The following is a 19,932-nucleotide window of genomic DNA, read 5'->3' as shown; positions in this document are numbered from 1 at the left end:
TCGGAAGATCAAGGGCCCAGAAAAATCAGCAGATGACCACATGTTTGGCTGCAGGAGGTGCAGAACCTGCATTTTCCTTCTCTCTTCTTCCAGCCAGCCTTTTCCTGGAGGTCTCTACAGCACAGAGCCTCACATCTGAGGTGCAAAGAGAGAATAAAATATGTCTGAGAATTACACAACTCCACCTCTGAAGCTGGATAGACCCTGAAACATCCCACCTGGAAACCATCTCCCATGTCCCACTGAAACCCCCTCTAGAAGTCCATGGGGCAATGTCTCCAGTGACTTTCAAGGGGAGCAGCTTTATCTTTGAGCTTGCATGGCTCCCTTTTCCCACTAGCTCAGCTAAATCTCTCACAGACAATCTCATCTCCCCACCATATACCTATCTGGACTTCCCTTTTTTAGGGAGGAGGGAGGAGGGAAAGAACAGTACTTTGGAGGATGACATTCCAGTCAGGTACCACAAATCATTGCTGTTCACTAGCTGTGGTCTCATGGGATGCTCCTTTCTTTCAAGGGCTGGAAATTATTTTATCACCCCAAAACCTTTGTGCCAGCTAAAATTGCAGTTCTCAGCTGCCTTTTGTTAAGTGACATTGGCAGGCTTAGACAGTCCCTACCCACTAGGCCCTCTCCTTCAGGGGGTGCTTGGCGTGGGCTGTTCTCTCCATGGAGATGTCCTACCACCTTGAACTCATCTCCATGCCCAGAGACTTGTCCTGGCCTGGCTCCAGCTACCTGCAGGAGATGGGGACCGTACACATCCAGATTTGGGGCTCGTTAAGGGATGTACTGGGAGAATGACATTCCTTGGTCCCCAGACTCACCTTGTGAATACACAGTTCCAGTTGTGAAGATGTTAAAAAGTAAATAGCTGCTGGTGTACTTCTAGGTAGGTTGCACACAATCATCCTCTGTGGGAGGTATCCAAATGGCACCAGACAACTACAGGATCAAACAGATCCTAAAAGCCTGCATCAAAGCCCAGAGGCAGCAGAGGGGTTCTCCCCTTTCCCTCAAGTGCCTCAGGTCAGAGCCTAATTTAGCATCTCTTCTGCAGCTCCAAATACTGTTGGTAGATTTGGGATGTTGTGCAGGAGGAAAGTTACAGCATGGTCGAGTTTTGCAAAGGAGCTCTGCAAGGATGCTCAGCCTGAGGACACAAGCTTCTCAAATTCATACTAGTTTATGTCCCACGATATAAAAAAAGAAAGGTGGAGTTTTGCTTGCCTCCCGAGCAAATATGCAAGGCACAAATGGCCATACATTGAGGGAGAGCAGCCCGAGAGAGAGAAGAGCAACTGTGATGACGAATGCTATATTTAACAACTGGCAAGCTGCCCAAATTCCTCAAAGTTTTTTCTAGACTTTGGCTCTGTTCAGCCCCCAACTTGTTCTCGTGTGAAGCGGCACTGGCACCTAGTGGCTGCTCGATACAACCACAGCACCCAGAAACGCACGGGTTGGACAGGACGGCTACTTACCGCTATGGCAACAGCGGATGACTGTCATCACGCTGTTAAAGAGCAAAAAAACCAAAGGATTTCTCTCAACAGCCTTTATGACACCGAGGAGCTGCTGGATATTCTAGACACACACACACATACAAAAAAAAAAAAAAAAAAAAAAAACACTACGAAAGGTTCCAAAAAAGACTCTCCCAAAACTTCAGGAAGCCTGTGCACACTGGTGACAAACAAATAAGCCTGCTGTGAGGTGTTTCACAAGGGGGGGCTGCTCTGGGGCACTGGTGGGACTCTCTAGGTACTCTAATTCTGTCTCTCAACCCTTTTCTCCCACGAGAAACCCCAGCTTCCCAAAAACCCTCTTTTGGGGTCAGATGCTCACATTTTAGAAGGTAAATCTTAGCCATGAGCATTTTAAGCGTGTATTCAGTTTTGCTTGCAGAAACACTGAGTACCAGCACTGCTAAAAAAAAAAAAAATCCAGGGTTAGTGTAATGCAATAATACAACCAAAATTATCTGAAACAATCAAATCAGACATCTCTGTATTGCCTGAGAAAAACTGAAACACTATTTCCTTTTTTCCAATGTATTTCTTTTAGGAAAACAGAAGTATTTGTGTGCAAATTGTTCTAGTTTACACAGTGTAAGGAAAATAGCAAGTAGGGAGAGAGTGATTGTTATACTGGGATTCATTAAGCAACACAATTTTCAGACGAGAAAGCAGTTCCTGCATCTCATAAAGATGATCTGACCTTGTTTTAAGGGGCTGCAATGTGTTTCACCATGCCTGGTCTGACATGGAAATGTCAGCAAAGTGGAGAAAACTTTGCAATAAACTTTCTGGATTATTTTTCAGCTTGAGCATTGCTGTCCTGACCCACTGTCGCGTGGCACAGTGTGATGCTGGATCCTCTGCTGCTGCCACATCCCAGAGATGCCACTGTTGCCATCAGAGCAATTTTGCCATGAGAGCAGGGCTGATGGGCCAACTGGGTGAGTTCTTAGGAAAAGATATTAAAAGCATCTTCAGGGAGTTGATTCCCAGGGTTGTTCTTGCAGAGCTCTCTCTTTCCTGACTCAATATTGCGATTGCTCTGAGCTCTTCTGGATGGGAATCTCTGAGACTGATTGCAGTTGGCTTAGAATGAATAATTCATTCTCTCCTACTGATTTTAAAGAGAGGCAGAATTATCTGATTGACAATCCCCTGAAGAATTAAGGAGATTGCATACAAAACTGGTACACATTGTTGGAGCTTATTAAACATTTACAATTATTTAGCTGTAGTTTTACAAGAATCCCAAATCCAGATCTGAAAGACATATGTTGTTCTCCCTTTGGCCCCCAGATCTAGCACTTACAGAGGCCAGAAGAGACTCAGGCACTGTGGAGCAATCCCTGTTTATGGTACCCCATGGCAGTTCTGGAGGGAGGCACCTCAGGAGGGACCTGCCACCAGCACTGCATCAAAGTGGTCACAGGTGCACTTTGATAAAACCCTTCACTGATGTTTTAGATGTGGTGGAGGGCTGTAGCAGCAGCAGCCCTGGCAGCAATAGAGGCCCTCTGGCCACAGATGTTCCATGCCAGCCCTGGTTATGTGATGGTGACTGCTCCTGTGCAGGCCAACCCCAGTCACATTTGTATTATAGTGACTGTTGTTGTGCAACAGGTAAACAACCCCAGCCAGTGAGTGTTAATGTGACCATTATTTGACCACAGATCAGGTTCAACCAAGGATATAAATGGAACCCTACTGGCGGGTTGGTTGAGTTGGTCCTCCTTGGAACAGAAGGACTGTAGTCAGGGACTCTCACCTTGGGTTGGTATGCCACCCAAGGTAACTCCTGAAGATTGAGAGCCCTCACCTTATTGGTGAGTGATTGAGCATTTTGGGTTATCTAAAACCTGTAGTATCAATTCACGGAATCTTAGAACAGTTTGGGTTAGAAGGGACCTTCAGAGGTCATCTAGTCCAACCCCCTGCAATGAGCAGGGACATCTTGAACTAGATCAGTTCACCCAGAATCACAACCAGCCTGGCCTTCCATTTGATATTCCAAATCTGTTATCCACCAAATGTCAACAGAGTTCTAATTGGTTCTATAAAATAAATTTTGTTTCTTTTATACCAATATTTATATTATTTATACCAATATTTATATTTTATACCAATAAGTATATTATTGGTCTCAATTCATAAACCTCTGCAACAAGGTACACCCTTCTGGTGACCTACCTGTAGGTGAGATTCAGGCTTTGGCCACCGGCATTGCCAACCCTTCATCCAGACAGAGCCTGCTCGCCCTGCATCCTTCCTGATGCTACAATGAAGCAGGCTGAGGTCTGTTCAGAGCTTCTTGGAACAGATGGGGAAGAAGGGGGAGTGAGCAAGTAGCTGCGTGGTTCGGAGTTACCAGCTGGGCTTAAACCAAAACAGCTGACTCACCCACAGCTTTAATTCATAAATTCAATTCCTACTGATTTCCCTCTGCAGTACCTGAAATACAAACTTACTGTGATAAAATCCAACCCTGCTCTGGCTGGACATCAGTCACCTTCTGCTAACAGCTGCAGGTTCTCCCTCACCCATTGGTCCCTCCCAAAATCCCCATCTTGCATATGGCTGCTGGTGGAGTGCATGAACTCTGGCACATGTAAGCATCCTTATTTTGAATCTTTTTGATGTATCCCAAAGTGATATGGATAGGCTAAAATGCCATGTTTTGCCCATTCTTCTGGTCAGAGGGCTGGACGGGAGCTTAACACAAGGACAAGAAGAGTGGATAAAGTCAGTTCCAAAGTCTTTCTCTTCCAGCATCCTACCTCTGGACTGTGCCAGATACATCATGTCTTCAGGACATAAAACCAGAACAAACACATGTAGTCCTTCCAAGGACTTGGTGGCCTCCAGCCCATCTGTAGTTTCTTGGGCCACTTGTAATTATTTGAGGTATTTTAGAGGGCTTCTCTTCTAAAACTTGCCTAGCATGCCCTTGAAATGACACAAACCCACACACGATCTGCAGCACTGAAGACACCTGGTGCACCAGTCAGTTCAAAAGTGACATTTATGAAAGAGAGTAGCACAATATAGGAGGAGAAAACTGCTCTAGTATTTAGCTTTGTGAGTGACTGACCTTCATTTCTTTATTAGAGACCTCTGAGGTAGGACCCTAGACAGCAATTCATCAGGCATCTGTGAAATAAAGACCACTAATCTTTGGAGAACTATGCACAATTCACATCATATGGCACTGTTGCCCCACCACCCCCTGTAGTCTATGGTGGCTTTTAACTCAGAGAAGGAATCCTCCAAATGCCCTAAACTAGAATGATTAAATGAAATAATACTCAAAACTTTTTGATAAGTATGTACCCTTTTTATCCCAATTTATCCCATCCTAAGAGGTCACCTTTGCACTTCAAGCACTATTGAGGAGTCTTCTGATGCCTTGGGAATTCAGCAGCTCTTTCCAGCTTTATGGCATTGGGTCAATTTTATGGACTATTTTATGGTCTGGATTAGCTCCCAGTATGCACTAATTCTCTAAGAGAGAGCTTATTCACAATCAATAAGCACTTCAATGACTGAAGAAAAAGTTACATCTTTTATTACAATAAGAATCAACTGCAACAAGATCTGGCCAGGACACGAACTGCTTGAATGAGAATATGTTGAACTAGTGAGACTGAATTGCAGGTAAAAGCCAAAACCTTGCAGGAAGTCAAGCTCTGCACAGCAAAGGATGACCAGCAGCACTTGAGGGACAGCAATGTTGTATAGGGTCTTGTATGCCACAAAAAACCTTCCAGGCATGCACTAATTCCTTCAATGAACAAGATCACCTACGGAGCTGTGATTTCAAACACTGAAGACGTGCCTTCAAATGGAATAGAGATAGTGAGATTGTTAGACAATCTTCTCTTGTAGTGCCCAAAGTACCGTATCCTGTAGATGCCTGGCTCTGTGCCATGAGGGATGTGCCATTCAATAGTCACATTGCTCCGACCAAGTAATCCTTTGGTCCAGTAAAACCTAGCAGTCAAAACAAAAACTGCAGTCAGCAAGAAAATATACATTTCATTTATTTTAATATCCCAAGAGCTAAGTGGAATGAGGTGAATGCACTCCACTTAAACATATTTTTAAAGCTTCTTTTAACTTTTCCTTAGATATTTAGGCTGTCAGAGCAGCAACCAGCAAGCCAACACAAAACCCAGCAGGGCTGAAAAATAACTAAGAAACATGGAAAAACAAGTCAGTGGTCCTTGCTGATGAAGAATATTACCACCAATGTGTTCTTGCATTCCCAACTCCATATCATAACCCCATACAACATTACCTCTGTAAGCAATAGCCATCAGCTTAGTCTTCTCTGTGCAGAGGCAATGCTGAACTAAGAGGATGAGTATTTATTGAAGATCACAAGCAAAATCTATCATAATTGAGCTCAGGGCTTCTGGCACCCATTTCTACATCAGACTCCCCTTTTCTTTTGCAGACTCCCTGTGCAAAACCACTTCTGCTCAATCTCTAAACTCTACAGACAGCCACACATGACTGTTGGCCCTGTTGGGAGATGGGTTGGACCAGAGGCATGCAGCCTGAGCCTGACTGTAATGCTGTGACCTAAAAATGCTGCTGTGACAGATCTATGCCATCACCTAGCCTCCTCCTCATCCTGCCCTCCAGCCTCAGTGAACCAGGACCACCTCTCTGGGACTCTGGAATTTAGCTCAGACACCCCTTGGGAATAGGCTTCTCACAGATGAACTCACAGGGATTTAACCATGTCTTAATCTCTGTTGGTTGTTTGCTAAAGGCAGGGCCAGGCAAATTCCTGCCTGTCGCTCAGCCTCTCCTTCTAAACAGTCCCAAGAAAGCAATTGCTGCCCCCATGGCAGATGCAGGGTGGGGCCAAACACTTCCCTACTGCAAATAGAACTTGACTGGAAAGGTTGACATCAATGAGAGTGACAAGGTAACATAGCGCAAGTGTTAAACAGAGGGCAAGTACTTAGAAAAACAGCCATCCAAGTGCAGATAGGAATATACCTCCCATGCTGGGACAGTCAGAGTCCTGGCTACCAGATTAGATTTAGAAAACAGCTGGTTGTACGTGGGCAAAGAGAATTACGCCCTATAAACGCTCATCATAAATCCTGAGAAATACTTTCCTGATAAAACCAAGCTGTCAGGAACATTGCCTCTCTGATCTCGGATTTTATGTGTTTGCACTGAGACAGTACAAAATACCCCAAAAGGGATGTTTTCCAGGGTCCTATTTCTTACAGATAGATTGCAAAGGAAGGTGGGAAAATGCCTGGTTTTATTCAAACAGGAGTAACTTGAAATTGAATGATTTGACAGAAAATGCCTTTGGTGTTCCTATTTCATGTGCTGACTTCTGGTGTAGCCCTGAAATGTGACAGCAGCTTTGTTTGGTGGGTATTTTCCCTTAAGACTGACATCTCTAACCTTAACTTTGCTTTCTTGCAAACTTCTTTAATATTGTTGACTATTTCTAGTCAGGAAAGCTGGCCAGTTTTTCCCTATGAAAATCTAACTGCAGTGAACCTCTCATGTTTTCTACTTGGTATCTTATTTATCAGCACAGTAAGGCAGATCAATGGATGTAGGCTTATGAATCTTCCGTAGTTCTTGCTCTTCCTTCTACCATTCCCAAACTTATAAGCCTTCATTGCAGAAGCTAGACCCATGGGGAAGAATGATTATTGTGGTCTTGGCAAGTTAGCCGCCCAAATACAGACCAATTTGTCTCCAGAGAGCATCATCTGCAGGGACAAGATCAACCTACAGTTGGGAGCTCTGAAACAAAGCCTTTCAGGTTAAACCTGAATTACCCTGTGAAGACTGTGGAAGTGTGAAATCTTGTCAGGGTACCCACCTGGTGTCCCAGGAGGCATCATTCTGTACCACATGCCAGCTGTCCGAAGTGCTGGTGTACCTCTCCACCGTCAGGAAGTTGTGTTCAGTCTCAAATAAAAGTAACAAAGTTAGCCAGACACTGAAGATACAGGCATGTCCCTGCTTTAATGTGTCACTTTAAACTGGAGAAGGGACTATGCTTCTGTGTGCTTTACTGGAAAATGCAGTAATTACTAGCAAAAAACACTTATATTTCACTGCCAAAGCACAAATTTAAGCTAATAAATAACTCAAAGAATGAATAAAAAGCTTGATCATTAAAAAGAGAATGGAGAGGTGAGGTACTTGGTATCAAAGTCTATGCAGGATGAGTGATAGGACAAATTAAATACTTAGCTGTTTTAATTTGTTTTATTAAAATAATGCACTGGGCTGATAGGATAGAGACTAGAGACCATGCTTGCTATGACTGAATGGCACTGGAAGCTAACAGAGAAAGAGTGTTTGGCCTAATGCATGACACAAGTGCCTTTGACTTCAATAGTATGAAGAGATCATGAATGGTCCATATGTGCCCAAATTAAGGACTTTGCTCCAAAAGCATTTTGGTGGTGGGAATTCCCCAAGCACACTCTAAAGGGAGAAACTAGCTTCTTCTGAACTCCCAGCAAGGGAAAAAAGAACTGGAAGCACAAAATTTTACTCCTTCTCAAACCTGAATGTCCAAGATTAAAATGCGTCAGGCAGAGGCAGTAACTAAATATTCACTAATACCAAACATCCCCAGTCCCAGCACCGTTGTGTGATACTTACCGCATTCTCTGCAGAGTTCCTGGGATTTGCACCTACAAAAGTTACTTCAGCAACTTCTGTCTGGGGGGGAAATTGAGATTTATATTAAAAACTGAGCAGCACATTGCACAACTTTCAAAGATGCCATATGAAGATTTTAGTGGTTTGACAGGGTTTTTTTTGTTTTGGGGGTATGGGTTTTTTGTTTTGTTGGGTTTTTATTTTTCTTTTTGTTTATAATTATTTATAATACTTTTTGCAATAGCAAGGGACAATTTATATTGTGAAGTGGTATTCTGTGCCTTGCCATTCCACTTGTCCTTCTTGCTGGATAAACTCCACCATAGCACATAAGATTTCTGTGTAAAAGGAGCAGGGAAATAGGTGAAATTTTTAAGAATGCCTCCCTGCCTTCTTCCTACCTTACTGCTGGAGACAGCAATGAGATGAAAGTTCTTGCTCTGAACGCCTTATCTAAACTTTGAGCATTTAAAACTGGAGCCTTTCTGACATTTTTATTTCATTTATATTCCATGCTAAAGACATCAAAGGTGACCTGATTTCTGCTTGTAAAGAAATCACTGCACAATATTTTTCTATTTAATCATCAACTGTTATTTTATGTTGAAGCAGAAGGGGAATCTTATTCATGTTGAATAAGGAGCTTTTATTTTCCCCTTAATTCACCCATTTTAATCACATTCAGTACAATAGCATTGGCATGAAAATGTCCTGTGTCTGCCTTTTCAACTATGCTCACTAAGAACGATGAGGCCTTTTTGGTTTGACAGCACCACCACCCTTTAGAAAACATAGAGTTTTTCAGATGAGGGGTAAGAATTTAAAGTTGATTTCCTAAACAGGTTTTAGCAAATCCTTGAAGCTCTCACCGGTTGATACTGTTGTCTCACTTCTTGTAGCACATCCCCAAATGTCTTATTCACTGCCACAAGATCGACAATGAGAGAAGGCACCAAGGTAAGATTAGAAATACTGAAAAATGGGGGCTCTGGTCCACGTTGCAAATTCTGAACTGTATTCTGGAAGACGTAAGATGTGCTCGTTATACATAGATATATACAGCCAGTATCTCCCTGATGACTGGTACCACTACTGTGTCTCTTTATCCAAGTCCTTGCTTAGACAGATTTTTAAAACAAGGGTAATAAAGCGAGCGTAAAAACAAATAAGAGGATCTTTATCTGTGCTTTGCATGCAGGAGCAATCCCCACAGGACACCCACTGTCCTGTTGCTGAGTTCCCCCAAACCCACCCACCAGAATATCCCATGACTTCAAAAGGCAGTGCCCACCCACCAGTCCTGCATATTCACATGGTCACAGGTACAATGGGAACAAACATTGACCATGTGCAGCAGAAATGTAGCAGACTCTTCTTCCTCTTGGTAGAAAAGCAGCAACTTCAGGCCATGCTGAAAGGTTGGAGGTACCAGTTTCCTCAACTTTGAATGGAAAAAAAACCTCAAACAAACCAGAAATTCTCAAGTGGTATGAGACCCTCACTACAGGAATTCTTTTCATACCACATGAGAATTTCTCAAAGCCACTTATTATGAGAAAAGAGAGGATGGCAATCATGCAACCTCACTGAGGAACAATATAGCCATCACCATTTACAGGGTTTGTATGTCTCTTGCAGCATGTGGCATATAGGAAGTTTTGATTACCGTAGCAATAGACCTTGCAAGCTCTCTGTACAGCTGAATATAAGCAGAAAGGGTGTGTGGTCCATAAATAGTAGATGCAGCCTCATATCGCTGAACCTATCAAAGGATAAATTTGAAACAGGAGGGTTTGAAGGGCTCTTGAGCAGTTTATACAGCTCATCCTACTGTACCAAGATCAGATCAACACTATACCTGCAGGGGTTTATTTACTCCCTTACTGCTAGGAAGACATCCCAAAAATTTGTCTAAGTATTTCTGCTGCAATTTAAGGTTACTCTTCATTCTCTAATCCATTGCAAACAGGGAGGACCAGTTGTCGCTCTTCCCAATTATAAGAGCTTTTTTACTCTTTCAAAGGTTTATGATGTATGTTGTCTCCTCTCCAAACTTTTTGGGTTGGACAACCCCAGTTCTTCCAACCTCCCCTCCCAGTTTAGTTTATAAACCCAAGGATTCCATTCAATGGTTCATATCTTCCTCAAAGCCTAGTATCTACCAAGCTTTGTGGAGACCCTTAAAAGTGGGGTTTGCAAGCTATGTTGTTGTGATCTTTTCCACAGCAACATGGCATTGCAATTCATGTTCTTACAACCCTATAGCTCAAAATCTTTCTTCTGGCAATTTTGCCACATTATGAAGATAATGTCTAATTCCTCCAAGCCATCAGGAGATTACGAAACCAGACCTGAACTCAGCAGACCTCCCTTCAGTACATCTGACCATTTCCATGTTAAAAGCATGCATACATACTCTCTAGCTATGGTCAGGAAACCATGTTGGCCCTTGGATCACATAATCTAGACCAGAATAAACAAGGAGGTCTCAAGATTTCTGCTACAGATTCTTCAGCTTTTTGTAGCAAAGAAAAACTACCCTAAACATACATATTTCACACAAATTATCATCCCATACAGCCAAAGATGAACTCAGTTAAACAGGTTCCATCTGCAATTTTAACTTTTACCTGGTATTCTTCATAGGTGGTAATGTAATGGGTGTAGACATTGCACAGACCTGCAATTACAACATCCATTCCTGGTGCACCATGGGAATCAAATTCCTAAGAAAGGAAATAAATCACTTATCTTGTAACAACTACTTAATGTACAATTATATTGTTATTGTAGTTGTTGTTACTGTTACTTGCCAGGACAGAACACAAAGTTACAGTGTGGAAGGGGCTGGGTGTTCAGGAATGTAAGCCTAGAAGTGCAATTTGCCTTTATTAACATCTCATATTCATTTTCCAAAGGAGAAGAGGAGAAATAACCTTGTAATCCAATAGATTTGATACATTTAGGAGTTTTCTTGAAACTGATGACTGTACATTCCTAAAAAAATGGTGATACAACTATGTGAGTCAGGCTCAGTGAGTCGTGGACATAGCTTCTGAGACTAAAATGGTATTCAGGCTGGAGCTGAGAATAGGATATACCAATCAGGAAAATGGAAAAAATACATCTGCTTTTTTTTCCCTATTGTTCTCATGTTGCAAAATCCTGGTAGGGATTAAGTAGCTAAGCCTCTCCCTACCAGAGAAACAACTCCTGCTAGCATCAGTTATGCCTGGATCCCAGTTGAATTAGCTTGTGCTGGCTTAATGGACTGAAACTCAACCGGTTTGCTTCATTCAGGGAGAATATTCATTTCTCCTGCACGTCAATAAGCACATGCAAAATGTGTCTGAGGCAACTGTGAGAAGGAAGCATCTGTGAGACATGAGCTCTGTGACCCCAGCTGGAAGGAAACAAGGGAGAAAACAGAAGGCAAGAATTGTGAAGTTCCAGATACGCTGCGCTCTGGAGAAACATCTTTCTTAGCAACTTACTCTTTTAACAGCTTCCCGTAGCCTACGTCCAGACATGGTCCTAGGGTCATTAAAGGAACAACGTCAGTCTCAGGAATGCAGGGAGCTAAAGCAGGAATTGCTGGTTGGACGTACAGCACACCACCAGAAATTCATATAGCACTTGTAGTGTTACTCTGCATCCCTTAAGGCTTCTCTGCTGTGAGCTCTATCAAAACACCTCAAAACACTTCACATACATCACCAAAGACAGGGTGAGACTGAAAGCACCCAGGGTAAGGTGGGGTATTAAAAAAAGGAGTTAGAAATAAATCATTATCCTATCCAGGTTTTCACCATTGTACCATCAACAATCAGTGTGATTCACCATTATGGTGTTTGTGGCGTGACAACCTCCAACCCCCCAGAAAAACAAACCAAACCAAACAAGTTCCTTTTGTTTCATTAAAACAGTATTTTGCAATGAACAGTGAAAATTATTTAGGAAGCTTGTTTGCACCTTACTCATTTCCATGGCTAGTTTACAGAATGCAGAAGAAAATGGAAAACCCCAGATAATCAGAGGAGACAGTAAACAAAAAAGTATATGCAGTGGACATGAGTGTAGTGCCTGCACAGCTGTTATATATGGGGACAACTTTTAGGCTACACCCTCTTTCTACTTGCATGCAGAAGTATCGGAGGTAGTTTGAATGAAATGCTGCTGACTGCAACACATAGAACAAAACCAAAGAAACACATACGTGAATTCTCCGGGAACAGCAATGATTGCCAGCGATCCAATGGCAACAATTTGAACATCCACAATGTCAGGGTGCCATGGATGAGGCCGAGTCATCTGAGGTAAAATAAAAAAGTGGATATCACTATCGCAGGATAGTAGCAAAAAAAGATAGTGGAAGTGTTTTCCTTCCTACAGTAATAAATCAGGCAAATAGATTTACTTTGTAGACAGGCACACAAGAAAGTGTTTTACCTCCACAGGTACAGCAAGTTGTCTGAGCATAACAGACAGAGAAGACACACGTAAATACTATGCATAAGGCAGGAAGAATAAAAAGGTGTTACTAGAGTGGCAGCTTAAAGCAAAGTGGTAAGTAAGTCCAGAGTAGCACCTAGAAACCCCGCACCTGCATGGGAAAAGGATGGGTTTAGAATCAATAAGTTTGATCATCTGACCAGGAGAGCAAAACTGAATGAGTGAAATCAGAGAGCCTGATGGTGGTGGGAAATGAGAGTTACTTTTTCATTAGCTGAGCAAATGCACTGTCAGTTGTGCATCACCCAGAGGGTGGTGCTCAGGGAACCCTCAACATAGCCCTGATTTCAAACTGTCTCTTGGCAGGGACCACACTGTACTTGGACTCAGCAGCATTGTGGCAGCCAAAACACCCACTACAGCAGCATTTCATCTTAAAAATTAATTAATTAATTAATTTTAAAAGAAGTCTTGTAAAAAGAAATTAAGAACAACAAGAGCTTGAGGGTGACATGGGCCCAGCAAATGAAACGCAAAATCCCACTTCAGAAAGCCAAAAAGATTTTTGAGGAGCAATTTACTAGAGGAAAACCTGAATGAAAAAACCTTGTGAAGCACATCAGAAGCAGGAGGCCTGCCTGAGTATCCATAAAAGGATATTCAAAAGGTGATGAAGTTGTAAGAATAAAGTGTAATTTACTCTCAATAGCATCATCCTGAATGAAGGTAGTGGGGTGGGGGGAGGCTTTGCACTGGGACCTCTTTTTATAAAAGGTAAGGCAAAGAGCTGATGGAACACAAAGTGTTGCTAGGAAAGCTTTTAAAGAGACTGATGAAAGGAATAACAATGAATTGCCTCATCCAGATGGCATTCCCTAAGTGCTCTAAAGGACCTTGGACATGATCAATCTCCACCACAGTGCATTTGCCTTAATGACAAGGGAATAGCAGGTAGAAAATGGAGCATCAATATTCTTTTGAAGTTGTAAGTAGGATTTTGGGAAAGTTCAGTAAGAACAAAACGAAGTCTTGCCCGGGACAGAGGAGCCTCAAGAATGGGGATGGGCTGGGACCAACAGGGCAACAGCTATACAGAGGCTGGTCCTAAGAAATAGCCCTCCCCTGGGTGAGTGGCGCATCCCTGTGATGGGGACCCAAGCAGTGGAGGATCTCCATCTTGCTGACTGCCCCAATTCTTCTGGACATGGTCCTAAGCAACCTCCTTGTAGCTGCAGTGCTGGTCCTCCTTGAAGACTGGTTGTGCTGAAGTACCTCACCCCATGGTACTTCCAGACTGAGCATGGTATGATTTTACCCATGGACGAGTAAGTCTGGCATCAGTTGATGTTATAGCTTACAGAACTATCAGATGTTTGCATAGACATAACAGAAAAGCACAGAAGTCAACAGGACATTTTTAGAGGAAGTCAAAGCCTGGTAGAAACCTTTGAAGACAACACTGAGAAGGTGGGTAAGTTGATACAGTCCCCAGAGTTTCCAAAAGGCACCATGACAGAAAGAAAGGTCCTTTTGTGGATTAAGATAGGAAAACAATGGTAGGATGGAAGAAAAATCCACCCAGAGCTATTAAGATCTGAGCACCAGCAGAGGATGCTGGGAGGCAATGCTGAGCTCCATCACTGTTGGCACCAAGTCTCTGCTGACAACAAGCATTTTCCCTGTGCGTCCTGCTCGGGGCTGTTTCACAGGCAGAGAATTAGGCCAGGGTGGATCTTCAGTTGGGTTTTTTGACCCTAACAAGAGCAGAGGGTCTAGCCCCTCCTCTTGGGATATATGGAAAAGACGTCTGCAAGAGGAAAACTTCCACTTCTCTCACACTGTTGCACAGTAATGACAACACTTATTCTTGCTTTATATTTTCATACCTTCAGAGCCCATGCAGTGGTCTCTCCCTCCTTGTTCTTCACCATAGGGTTGGTGCAAATATCACCTGTAGCACCCTAACAAAAGCTAGCCCAGAGCAACAATCAGTGTTCTTCCCAGGGCACACACCAGTGCATTCTTACCTCTCCAGTGCTAAAGAGGATTGGCTTGGGTTTGTGGCAGGCTTTTGTTTCATTGGACGGCTCTCCCAGCAGCTGGTCCCGGATTCCATCCCAAAATGGGTCCCCTTCTGTTGAGCCTTGAGGGAGAAATATCTTTTAAACTCTGTTCCTTCAGCTTCCCCAGCAGCTATTGGACAGAAAACTCATTTATTATTCCCTTCCTGCTTATGTGGGATAGGATATTGCTCAGTGGATTCTGACTATCTCCCTTTTCTGGAGTAGTTATAAAATCTAAGCTTTAGCCCAGCTGAGCTCCATCTTAGCAGCCCTTGGGTAATGAGAACAAATGGGAAAGATTGCCCCAAAGCCAGGTCTTTCTTCTCCCAGCTTTCATCAGAAGCTTTCTGATGAACACAGACAAACTTGCAAGGGGGCTGTGAGATCACACTTTCCTAAAATTCAACCCTTCAGAGACTGTGGCTCAACCAGCCATTAATGTTCTTAAATGACTCTGGGGGTTTGAATGTATCTGAGGGAGTGCCATTCTCTTCCCCATTTGCACAAAAGCCATATTGACATCTGCTGCCTAAATTACCTTGTGTGAAGTTAAAAGCACCTACTCCGTCAATAGTCCCCGCAGCAAAGCTGTGTCCTAAGGCTGGTTTACATGTTTTAACCTTAAATGGAAAGAGAAAAAAAAAAAGAAAAAGAAAAAAAGATATTTTTAAACCAGTTCCCCTCACTGTGCAAGTCCTGCTGTGAGAACATAACATTTCTTCCCTCCTTATGCCTGTGTCCCAGGAGCTCCTGCTCTTACCGTGTGTGTGGCATTGAGCTCCACTGAGACATCACTCATGTTCACCCACTGGTGAGCTGAGCTGAGGGGTCCTGTGATCTCCTGGGAAGCTTGTTCATACAGCTCCTAAGGGGTACACAGGTGGAAATCTTTTAGGAAGAAGAAATCAGGAATCCATCTCTTCCGAGGTTCAGCTATATGAATTATTTCTTCATTCTGTTGACACTTTCCAATAGCCTCTTCCAGGTTTAGTGAGAGTGTATTTCCCAAGCTCCTCTTTTTCTATCAGTCCATTTCTACAACCTGCATGCTTGAGTCCTGCAAGCTCTTCCTGTCTCAAGTAACACAGGTAAGACACTCTGTGGTCAGCAGTTTTCTGTGTGCCTTTATTTTACAGCAGAAACATGCACCTGTCTTATGAGGATGGCACCTTCTTTTTCCTAGTTACAACCTTTTGGCATCTCTAATATCTTAGACCAACTAGAAGAAATGTTTTCTATGAGAAAGATGCACATTGTTGCATTCATTGCTTCGAAACACAGGGACTTTGCCATGCATTTACTATACAGCTGACAGTTAAGTCATTCAGCTCTTCAGTGAATGGTTTTCTGGCACACACGCCTTGAGTTGGTACATAGAAGTGTTGAAAGAAGTTTTGCAGGTTTAGTAACATTCCTGTAACTGCAGGAAGGAATAGAGGGGACAGCTTCTGAAGGCCAAGAGCCTGAAGTGTTAAAAACAACAGCAGTGTTTTCCCTTGCCATTTGATACGCATGCCAGGCCACTCTGGCTGAGACAATCTTTCACTTACAAGTCATGATCAGCCTGCAGTGACTTCAGGGCAAGCATCTAAAATGGCAATTAAAAACAAACTGCCACCATCAAGCCTTCTGCTTTTACTCCTCTGTTGGACCTGTTCCAGTTCCTACAAGCTGCTATCCCTGAAACAGTGCCCAAAAATGTCCTCTTGCTGACTACTCTCAAATTACACAAAGCCACAGAAGAGGAACTGGTAAATTCAGATGAGTTTTGAGCCAAAGGACACAAGGCAATGTAACAGAGACCATAGGGTGGAGGACACCAGCTGAATAATACAAAGTCAAACAGTGCAAGATGAGTATCTTCCATGGATGTTTAAGATGGCACATTTTAACTCACATTTGCATTAGTTTGGGAGTGTGATGCCAAAGTTGGCCAACAACTGGTATGTAGCAGTGTCTCTAAGCTCTTCTAGGAGTCTTCAACACCAGTGATTTTTCCCACAATGACACCTCCAAGATGCATGCATGGGAGGGGGAGATTGTAAGGGGCAACATCCACATTATATACCAGTGAAGAATATTAAAAGCCAAAACCAATATTTTCAAATCAAAACACCTGCTATGATGTATCTAAAAAGAAGTGTGTGCTTTCTGGATAATCAGGAGATCTTAAGCATATAAATATGGACTTTAGAGTAATTTAAATCATACAATCATAGAATAGTTTGGGTGGGAAGGGACCTTCAAAGGTCATCTCGTCCACTCCACTGTAAGGGGCAGGGACATCTTCAACTAGAGCAGGTTGCCCAGAACCACATCCAGCCTGGCCTAAAATTTCCTCAGGGATAATGCACCCACCACCTTTCTGGGAAACCTGTTCCAGTATTTTATTACCCTCATTGTAAAAAGTTTCTTCCTCATCTCCCAGCTGAATCTCCCCTCTTTCGATTTAAAACCATTACCCCTTGTCCTATCTCAACAAGCCCTGCTAAAAAGTCTTTCCCATCTTTCTTATAGGCCACTTTTAAGTACTGAAGGGCTGCAATAAGGTCTCCCTGGAGTCTTCTCCAGGCTGAACAACCCTAACTTTTTCAGCCTTTCCTCATAGGAGAGGTTCTCCATCCCTGTGATCATTTCTGTGCCCCTCCTCTGGATCCTCTCCAACAGCTCCATATCTTTCCTCGACCAAAATTCACAAAAAAAGGTGTAAGAAAGTTGCTTAAATGAAAATGCATTCCAGTAATAACAGCATTCATGTATACTCATAAAGTAAAATATCACTTACCCTTGCTTTTGAGTAGATATTTTGCCCTATAATTCTTGTACTGTCAAACATGTCATTACCGGGACCCATGGCCATGCACATCTTTGCCTGTTAAGAAATTTGTTTAAATACTAGTGATCAGTTAACATGGAGAATATGTGGCACTGCAAAGTGGATGAATTCACAAGTGATTGTCATACTGTGGGAAGTAACTGCTTCTTGCTAGGCACCTCAGATTTGGGCACTGGGTTACTACACTAACTTTCGCAGCAAGATGAATTTAGGTTTGGGCTGAATGACAGAAAACAGGGTGAATGAAGACAAAACATAGTAAGTTCCTGAAAGAGGTATCAAGAATAGTCAAAAAAAACCCAGTGATCTTTTTTCTTACATTGTCTTTATGCACAGTGGTCCACCACATGGCTCTCTATTTGCTGTCCCATCCCAAGTTTTGTCCTTATCAGAAGGTAATGTAGATCAGGTAAGACATACTCACCCCCCCCATGGGACAGGTGCTCTCTGGGTTATTGCACGAATCCCCCGTGTTTATGCAGAATGGGCCTTTGGTGTTGGGTGACACATCTCCCAAGTTGGAGGATGCAAAAGCAGCAACAAAAGAGCCCTGCCAGAACCAGACATGGTCAGATGGATTTTAGTGCTTTACTGTGATTGGAAATCTCTCCTGCAGCTTTCCGTGCAGTCCAGGCTGGCATTACAGCCAGTTGATAAGCATGCAATGCAGGTAAACATTTCTGAAGTGACTGGGAGAATTGGAATGGGAATTTAGGAGTGTCCTAAGGGTTAGGGACAGGAAGAGCAAGGAAGAATAGGACACATAGAATGCCATTTCAGGGGGCATCTGCTTTGGTAACCAGACAGCATTTCTTCATCTACCTCTTCCATCTCAGTGGCATCTCCCCCCACTCCATGTCCCCAGTGTCTCATGTTACTGATCAGATGTAAATGGATCATTGTAGCACTTTGCACAGGACTTTTTTTTTCTGCCAGGCTTCACCATGACTGATTGATTGTATGGTGAGAGCTATTGGATCTGACTGCAGGAGTTAACGGCAAGCAGTACTCATTAGAAGCAAGGCTGGTTAAACACTGAGTGTCGGCTGAATCCAGCTCTCACAGATAGTCTATTTTGTTCCCCCAGCTATAGAGAGGAGATGCATCAACACAAAATATTTTCATATTAAGAAAAACATTTAAGCCATTTTCTAGTGAGACTGCTGGGCACAGTGTGCAACTGTGAGGTAAATATTGAATCCTGCAAATACTTCTTAGCTTTGCATGAATGTCAACTTGCACTGACTTGCACCCATAACTATGCACTAGAGTTGAGTATTGTTAAAAACTTTTAGATAATCCACTATAAAAAGAAACATTTGCAAGGAGGAATTAAGTAGACTTCCTTTAGTTTCCATCTTTGGTATGAACTACACCAGAGTATTAAAATAGGATAGGGCAACAATTTTAAGGCACATGCTGGAAAACATACAGGACACCCTCTTAATCAACTCATACTCAAAGTATCTGTGAGATGGGTCCATGTTCATATTTACATTTCAGGGGAAATAATGTTTTTTAAAGGAACTGTGCTTGCACTCTGAGAATGGCAAACCTTTCAGATAAATGAAAATCAGAAGGCAGAACTGGCTGGAAGCCATAAGAAAGAAGTGGGGCTGACCACACACTTGATGCAACACCACAGCTGCAATATATGGATCCCTTTGGACCAAATATCCCATACACATCTTTCTAGTATTTCCAATAGTTAAATCAAAATAAATTTACTTCATTTCTAAAGTCTAAATAAATGCCCCTGATTACTAGTTGGGAAAGACAAGAGCACACCTTGCAATTTATCTTCTCTAGAGGAAGTAAGTAAATAAATCAAACTGTTCAACTTTTTCCTCATTCTTCTGTTTGAAGGAACCTGCTTTGGCCCCTAGAAAGCCCCAACCATCCCTTTCCTGTTGGGACATTTTTCTCCCCATTATTTTCAGTAGTCTGAAAACACTCCCACCTCTCCAGGAAGCATCCCCTTGTTCTTCTCCTGTTCAAACAAGTAAGATGCGTAGCCCATGTTGTCGCTGTTCACAAGACGGTTTGTGTTGTTCATGCTGACTGGGTGTACAGCAAACCAGCTGAATAGGAGTTGGAAGACACACAAAGGAAATGCACTGTTCAATCTACACGTAAGCAATTAACTTGTTTAATCTATGTATTTCCAATCGACTTATGGGAATTTTCTTTGGGTCAATACAAACACAGACTGTTGGTACCTAGGGATGGATTAACAAGGGCAGAGTTATTACCATCCTCTCCCTTCCTGACCAGGAGGGCTCGTGGATATGATGGTCCAGGTCTTGAGGCCAGGAATTTGGCACCATAACTAGCAGGGCCACAAAGAGCTATTTCAGACCTGACCTGACTTTTTTCTGAGTCCAGAAAATTGTATTTTTGAGGG

At 42.8% G+C, this 19,932-nt stretch overlaps 1 protein-coding gene across 1 annotated transcript in view; it reads right to left on the bottom strand.

Annotated features, from left to right (window-relative positions):
- Positions 1–5,320: 5,320 nt before the first annotated feature.
- LOC104411695 (putative neutral ceramidase C) overlaps positions 5,321–19,932 on the bottom strand; it is a 31,116-nt gene continuing 16,504 nt past the window's right edge. The window contains exons 10-23 of the mRNA XM_010022182.1: positions 19,489–19,609; positions 17,953–18,078; positions 17,478–17,564; positions 15,453–15,557; positions 15,231–15,312; positions 14,657–14,772; positions 12,394–12,488; positions 11,672–11,711; positions 10,808–10,903; positions 9,844–9,939; positions 9,047–9,196; positions 8,178–8,237; positions 7,384–7,472; positions 5,321–5,510 (exon numbers count right to left, since the gene is read on the bottom strand). Of these exons, the coding sequence (XP_010020484.1) occupies positions 5,321–5,510; positions 7,384–7,472; positions 8,178–8,237; positions 9,047–9,196; positions 9,844–9,939; positions 10,808–10,903; positions 11,672–11,711; positions 12,394–12,488; positions 14,657–14,772; positions 15,231–15,312; positions 15,453–15,557; positions 17,478–17,564; positions 17,953–18,078; positions 19,489–19,609 (1,453 nt within the window). The remainder of the gene's footprint in view (positions 5,511–7,383; positions 7,473–8,177; positions 8,238–9,046; positions 9,197–9,843; positions 9,940–10,807; positions 10,904–11,671; positions 11,712–12,393; positions 12,489–14,656; positions 14,773–15,230; positions 15,313–15,452; positions 15,558–17,477; positions 17,565–17,952; positions 18,079–19,488; positions 19,610–19,932) is intronic.

Source organism: Nestor notabilis, unplaced genomic scaffold, assembly GCF_000696875.1.
Source record: "Nestor notabilis isolate BGI_N333 unplaced genomic scaffold, ASM69687v1 scaffold3089, whole genome shotgun sequence".
Classification (NCBI taxonomy): domain Eukaryota; kingdom Metazoa; phylum Chordata; class Aves; order Psittaciformes; family Psittacidae; genus Nestor; species Nestor notabilis.
The sequence above is the reverse complement of the archived record's forward strand: the minus strand, read 5'-3'. Positions and strand labels throughout refer to the sequence as shown.